Here is a 7,297-nt window from a genome sequence, read left to right on the forward strand (position 1 = left end):
GAAGGGGAAGGAAAAAATTGATATTGAGGTGATAATAAATTAGCATTTATAGTAATCGGTATTGTATTTTGGGACATCGAGTTGTAGGTTGGTGGCAGATCTTGTATTTACGTTATGTTTTTCGGATAGAATTTAAAGCTATCGTTAAAAAAAATCAGGAAGATAAATCATTTAGACTCTTAAATATAAACAAACATCTGAAATACATTATTCTTTGAGGATAGGAGAACCATTCTATATCTTTGAATAATTGTTCAGACGGGGTAAGGACGTAAGCTTGGTACTATTCTAGCAGCATGTTTCTGAAGTTTTATTATTTGATTCGTTTGGGTAATAAATCGTAGACCCCATACTTCACAACAATAGTCCATTTGACTTTGGATTATACAGTTGGGGTATACAGTACAGCTCAAAAAAGCTCCAACTCAATTTAGTTATAAATAATTTTGGCTGAATGCAAACTAAGTTGTACTGTAATAAGCTTAATAAAGATTCTACACCTATCAGACTTACCTGATTCCATGGTTCCTCCCCACTTCTGAAGCCATAGTCAAAAAGCAGCTCAGTTCCACATGGAATTTCCCTGAAGAGAAAATATTAAAAGCACCCTCTAGCTAGTGAATAAATCAGATGTGTAGTATGCATTACTTGCACTGAAAATGAAACCTTTCTTGCACAATAATTTGCATATTCAAACTCGCATTCTAGAATGACGCAGGATTTTTATTTAACAAGTTTATTCCATGCAAAAAGTCTGTGAAGCTTCTGGGCTTTGTAATCCTTTGAGTAACTTTCTATCAGGTTTCAACTATATATCGGCTAAAACATAAAAGCAGTTAAAATGATACGAAATTTTATCCATAACTAGTGTTCTCTGATTCATATTATGTCACTCTAAATCCGTATTGTATCCTTTGAGTGTCATCTAGGTATACATGTGAAGAACTACAAGTTATTACGGAGACATTGTCTCCTTTAAATTGTGAATCCTTTCAATTGTCTCCTTAAGGTATCGATAGGGGTAATAATGGTCATTATATCTCCTTTAAATTGTGAATCCTTTCAATTGTCTCCTTAAGGTATCGATAGGGGTAATAATGGTCATTATAATTCGTAAACTAAGCAAAATTACTCAACCCTAACTGATGATCTTGGTGTCATTTAAATTTCTTAATAATGAAACACACTACTTGATAAAACCTTTTAACATTGAATACTGTAATTCTGTAATTCTTTAAAAGTTTAGTGGCTGCTTGAATCTTGCCTTAGCCTCCTCATGATCCATTGGTAAAGTTAAATGAATACTGACATCACACATCAGTGTTGGAAAAACACATTTTTTTCTTCTTAGTTTGTTTTATAATGTATTTTTTGTTCAAAAACTTTATTTATTCATTTTTTGTCAAAGGTCAAATGTCTGATATGTAGATCTTAGAAAAATGTTATTAATCAAAACAAAAACATACCGGTTTGACGGTTTCATAGTTTTACCTCCCAAAGTCGAATCCGGCTTCAAAGGCATTGCCTTTATATTGCCTTTACAGGTTTCACGATTGTTATGGTAAGCGGATAGGGCAATTTGAATAATCATTTTGGCATCAGATTGTCTGCACAAAGATTCTAGGAAAATTCGACTACATGTAATTTCAAAGTACATGCAAACTTACGAGCACAAAATATAGGATCAGGGACCATTTCATTGTACAGGGGACACATTGTGATTCATACGCTTCTAAGGAATATTCAATTCAATGTCAATGCATAACGGATGAATTTATAACTTAATATAACTTTAATTAATGAGCATAAAAGTAATCATCTACTTACCGTGTACTGAACAGGCAAAGATAAGGTTGTCCCTCGAAGGGAACTATCTTCACTTTGCAATTAATTTCCTTTTGACTAGCATGGTTCACAAGGCGTCCAAGCCTCAATGGACATTCAGAAAGGGGCTCTAGGGTAGCATCCACACTAAACAGATAGCAATGAAGTTAAGATTATTAATTTGGGAATTTGATTGTCAAGTCCAGCAGTTCTGCAAAATATAACATGATCAATTTCATCAATTTTGCAAATCTTGATGAGAAAATGTTAGGTTATGGTTCCATTAATAACCCTTAAAGATCATATTTAAGTTCAAACAAAAAATTAAAGGAATTACAAATGTATTTGCTACACTCAAAAGCATTTGGTGTGAGCCACGTGAGGTCAGGGTACAGGAAAGATTATTTTTGTGCATAATTTACATGTAGTACTTCTTTAATATCATTAACATTGTTTACATTATTTACATATATATGTACACACATTTCTGGCCTAGTGGACCTTTTCGCTCTGAGTTGGACTTACCACAAACTTTTCCCTTTCCATGAAAAAAAGAATCGGAAGACACTTTCCATTTCCTTCTCCCTTTTCTCGCCTTCTCGTGCTGTAACCAATTCTCCAGGATACTGAAGCACGAAGGTTCCTGGGGGAACATCTTTGGTGGTGATTACACCTCTCCCTATTCATTTAATGAAGTTTAAAATGAAATTTTAATTTAGAGCATTAAAGGAATGTTTTGTTCCTAAATTAGAAGGTGAGGTATCAGTGCCTTTGATTCTGAACTGAACCCCATCTTACTCTTTTTTATAAATCTGTCTTTATTGAAAAAAAAAATAAGAAAATCACATTAATTATAATTATTGCACGATTAAAGTACAAAATCAGAGAGCCTTAAAGGTATTCTTTGCACTTTCAAAAGTTAAACGCTTCACAGAATTAAGTGACTACAGCATTATTAAGAATGAAAGCTTCTTTTGTTATTCGTAATCCATCATATTTTTGTTTCCTAAAATACAATCGTGTTGGTGATACTGGCAATGTGATTATAATAAAATGGCCCACAAATAATTTGATTTTGTATATGCCATCATTATTTTGCATATTAAAAAGATATTTGAAAATATTTTCAAAAAATGATGTACCTTTCAACTCTGAGATCCATTTCTCGCCAACCCAGGATGGATCTCGGCAATCCCTGATAAACCTCTGGGCAATTTCTACTGCATCACCTTGTCTTGAGCAGCTTCTCGTTTTCATCTATAGAAAATGAAATTCATTTTCATGTAGAAATATTTCCTGCTAGAGCATAGCTCCCATTATGTCTGTGCATAATTTATTTAATATTCATTTGAATTTTTTATCTTAAAGAAAATAAGTCCCCCGAATACTGTTTGATTTATCATTATTATTACTAAGTATCACATTATCATTATTATTATTATTGGTTTGGCAATTTCCCGTTCTGCCAGGGTGGTGAAAAGTGAACAATGTGACTGGAGTGGAAGAGATAGTTCATAAAGTTTTAACGTTCCTCCAACAACTTCAAATTTGGATTTTCATTCCAATGCCAGTGTAAATCCAGCTTTGTGAACAACATAACAAATGTTACATGAGGTTTAAAAATTTTAATTTTCACTGTTGACAGAACATTTTTTTATAACCTTTATGCTGTCTTCCTCCAAATGTATGTATTTCCTTCAAAAGTTTAGGGAACAAAATATCTGAAATTTAAACAATTTGTGTAACACGTGTTTCACAGACTCGGTCAGGGGACTGACGGTGGACTTCAAACCAATAATTGCTGCAAGAACTGAATTACAATTTTCCACTCCTGACTGTGTTTTTGTTAGACCTCTATTCTGGAGGTAATTATAGATCCAAAATATCAGAATGCAGATAGAGTCCACTGAAATAAATGTCAGCATGCAAAGCTTTTGAAAAACTGAGCCATAAGTATAACACAAGTTTTGGTGGACACCAATTAGGGCTTAACTGCTCTTACCACTCAACAGCACTTCCATATTAATGATTATATCGAGATTTTTTTTTCTCTTAAATTTTCATTATTCATACTTTTCATAGAGTTAGAACTTCAAAATGGGAGAGCTTTGTCTTCCTACCTCAAATCAAAGTTTACATGATCTAGGCTAAAATAATCAAACCCCAAACTTGGTTTATAATGCGCATTACTCAAAACAGGGTGGAAAACAAGAATATGTGCCTACTTATGCTCCTTGGAAAAACTGCTTATTGATGAATTTGGTGACACTTTTACTTGCATTAAACCATTTTCTGAATAGACCTCTAGTGCATTTCTACTATAAAGTGAAATAAATCTGAAAATATGTTGTGCTGTTAGGACATCAAATTTCAACACTTTAGAATATATAATGATACAAGTGGAATGCCTCTGCCCGGGGGGGGCCACTTACATTGACGAGTGGATACCATGCACGACCAAAAAAACACGTAAAAAGGATGTCTTTTTCACGATAGGGCACGTTACGTACGTAACGTGATAAGGGTGTCAAAAACACAAAAATGATGAAAAAAGGGTATCTATTTCGCTAGGAAGATTACGTGTTTAGGGTCGAATTTGCGGGGATGATAAAACAAAATTAAAATGTTTTATAAAGGATGTCCTTTTTGCCCCAACACTTCGTGTTTAGAGTCCGATTTGCGTGAGGTGTAGGACGTGGGGTCGTAAACCAAATAAGGTAAAGCCGACGACCGAAGGACCCATAACACTAAAACATTCCTGTACTTGTTTAGGGGTTCATTTCAGGTAATATTTGTCGAGAGTATCGTTTTGTTTCCAATACTTGTTAAGGGTAGGATTTCACACGCCAGTACTTGTTAAGGGGTGCATTTTCAGAATATGGAAATTACGTGTTTAGGGTGCTTTTCGAGACCCCATGGTCGCGCATGGTATCCACTCGTGAATGGAAGTGGCCCCCCCGGGTGCCTCTGGCCGTCTCACCTGCATCACGCGGTTCAATATAGCAGCAGTGCTGACTTTGAATACTACTCTAACTCGCACAAGATGTTCAGTGATACATGGTTACTCTAATGTCCACTTTTTATGAACTAGACCAATAAACTTACAGAGATATGATGGTTATTCAACAAAAAACCCCAACATGGCCAAAGTTCATTGACCTTACGTGACCTTTGACCTTGATCATGTGACCTGAAACTCGAACAGGATGTTCAGTGATACTTGATTACTCTTATGTACAAGTTTCATGAAGCAGATCCATAAACTTTCAAAGTTAGGATGGTAATTCAACAGATACACCCGATTCGGCCAAAGTTCATTGACCCTAAATGACCTTTGACCTTAATCATGAGACCTGAAACTTGCATAAAATGTTCAGTGATGCTTGATTACTATTATGTCCAAGTTTCATGAATCAGATCCATAAACTTTCAAAGTTATGATGGGAATTCAACAGATATCCCCAATTCGGCCAAAGTTCATTGACCCTAAATGACCTTTGACCTTGGTCATGTGACGTGAAACTCATGCAGGATGTTCAGTGATACTTGATTAACCTTATGTCCAAGTTTCATGAACTAGGTCCATATATTTTCTAAGTTATGATGACATTTCAAAAACTTAACCTCAGGTTAAGATTTCGATGTTGATTCCTCCAACATGGTCCAAGTTCATTAGCTTAGGCATAAAGTTGGGCATAACTCAACTGTTAACTTTTTTAGAGATCTAGTTCTATATCTAGGCCTAGTAAAAGTAGTAGATCTATAGCTTCTAGATCTAGAATCTAGGCCTAATTAAATAGATCTAGATCTAGGGCTAGACCTTGATAGATCTAAGGTTAGACCTCTAGGCCTAGATCTAGGCATGAACGTGTACTAACACCAACAGCCTAGCCTACCGTACATGCATTAAAAGCCGGTGTTAATTAGCGCATCGCATGCAGAATTAGATCTAGAGATCTAGGCCTACCATATTACAGGGTCAGGCAGTAGGACACGTTTAACCTCGACTCGACTCTGTCAGTGCGCCTTTTATTGCCAGCGCAAACGCGTATCGGAGAATGTCATTGGCTCAGCTCAGGCTAACTAGCCTAACCCAGGTGAGCCCGATCGCCGATCGCTGCTGAGCCCCCCCCCCCCCCCGGATCCGCGCCTGCTTGAAGTGTCAGAAATTTTAAGTTAGACTTACCTTTCATCTGCAGCTTCTACTGTTCTGATGGAGTCGTCTGGTAGATGTAGTCGTTTAATCAAATATTTTATCATCCAGAAAGAATCACCATTAAAATAAAAAAACAAAAAAGTGTCCATGAATTCGTGATGTTCAAAATAAAGGCCGTACAATTTTGATTTAAGAATTATGTAATCAGATTTATTTTTTTCATTGGTAATCACAAGTCCAACAATTTTCTTAGGTGGAATGGGATGCAGATATCGATTTAAAACTTGAATTTCATCTGGAGGTAGAGGCGTTTTAAAAATTGGTTCTGCCATATAGCATGGCGCGGCGGTGAAATGCCCTGCTTTATTTTTTAGGCGCGCGCGTGTGGTGGTCGATCGGCCGGCGGCCTAGCTATACAGTACATGTACATGTACAGGGTGTCTTTAATAGGCGACCCCGGGAGCACGCGCGGACCGTTTGCTAGGCGCATATCGTTGGCCTCATTGGTAGATTAATATAGAGCGCCCGCCCGCCTCATGAACGGCGCGAGAAAAAAAGAAAAAGGCGGGAAGAAAAAGGAGGGAAAAGAAAAAGGAGAAAAGGAACAGAAGAAGAGAAATGGGGAAAAAAGAAGAAAAATAATGAAAAAAGGGTATCTATTTCAGGCCAAAAGTTATAAAAATGTCTGTTTCTGATCGATCTATAAAATTTTGGCTCGAACTTCGTGGTTGATTTTTTGTGTCCCGAGATAAATATCCTGTCTAATGCGATTTTTGAAAAAGTGCTTAAAATGTCTGTTTTTGGTTCTCGCTTCGCGCGAGCAATACTTCTTTATTATATCCTAATCGGGAGGATTACCAAAAAAGCGTAAGGTGTCTGTTTTCAAATCACTGAAATCATCACAAAAATATTGGCTTCGCGCTGCTGACATTCAATGATTTACTGTTTTCAAATTAACGCTCGCATTACATGGTAATTCCTGTTTAAGGAGATTGCAAAAAGGGTGTTTGGTGTCTGTTTTCAAAAAAATCAAACCATCACTGAAATTTCGGCTTCATCCATCTTCGCCCTCGCATTTGTATTTCATATTGTTCAAGAGGATAACTAAAAGTGCTTGATACATGTCCCGTTTTCTAATCAATATATAAAGTTTTACATCAATAGGGGGCCTACGTATACATTTATAAGACAAATATCCTGCTGAAGAAGATTACAAAGAGAGTGTAAGGTGTCTATTTTCAAATCAAACAAAATTTTTAGTTCGCGCTTCGCGCTCGCATAAGTTATTTCATACTGTTCAAGAGGATTATAATCCTC

At 36.2% G+C, this 7,297-nt stretch overlaps 1 protein-coding gene across 1 annotated transcript in view; it reads right to left on the reverse strand.

The window, feature by feature from the left end:
- LOC121428507 overlaps window positions 1–4,271 on the reverse strand; it is a 56,158-nt gene extending 51,887 nt beyond the window's left edge. Inside the window, exons 1-4 of the mRNA XM_041625166.1 lie at window positions 2,967–4,271; window positions 2,350–2,503; window positions 1,828–1,971; window positions 514–583 (exon numbers count right to left, since the gene is read on the reverse strand). Of these exons, the coding sequence (XP_041481100.1) occupies window positions 514–583; window positions 1,828–1,971; window positions 2,350–2,503; window positions 2,967–3,081 (483 nt within the window). The 5' untranslated portion in view covers window positions 3,082–4,271. The remainder of the gene's footprint in view (window positions 1–513; window positions 584–1,827; window positions 1,972–2,349; window positions 2,504–2,966) is intronic.
- Between the last annotated feature and the right edge of the window lie 3,026 nt (window positions 4,272–7,297).

The sequence above is a fragment of the Lytechinus variegatus genome, chromosome 15 (assembly GCF_018143015.1).
Source record: "Lytechinus variegatus isolate NC3 chromosome 15, Lvar_3.0, whole genome shotgun sequence".
In the NCBI taxonomy this organism is placed as follows: Eukaryota; Metazoa; Echinodermata; class Echinoidea; order Temnopleuroida; family Toxopneustidae; genus Lytechinus; species Lytechinus variegatus.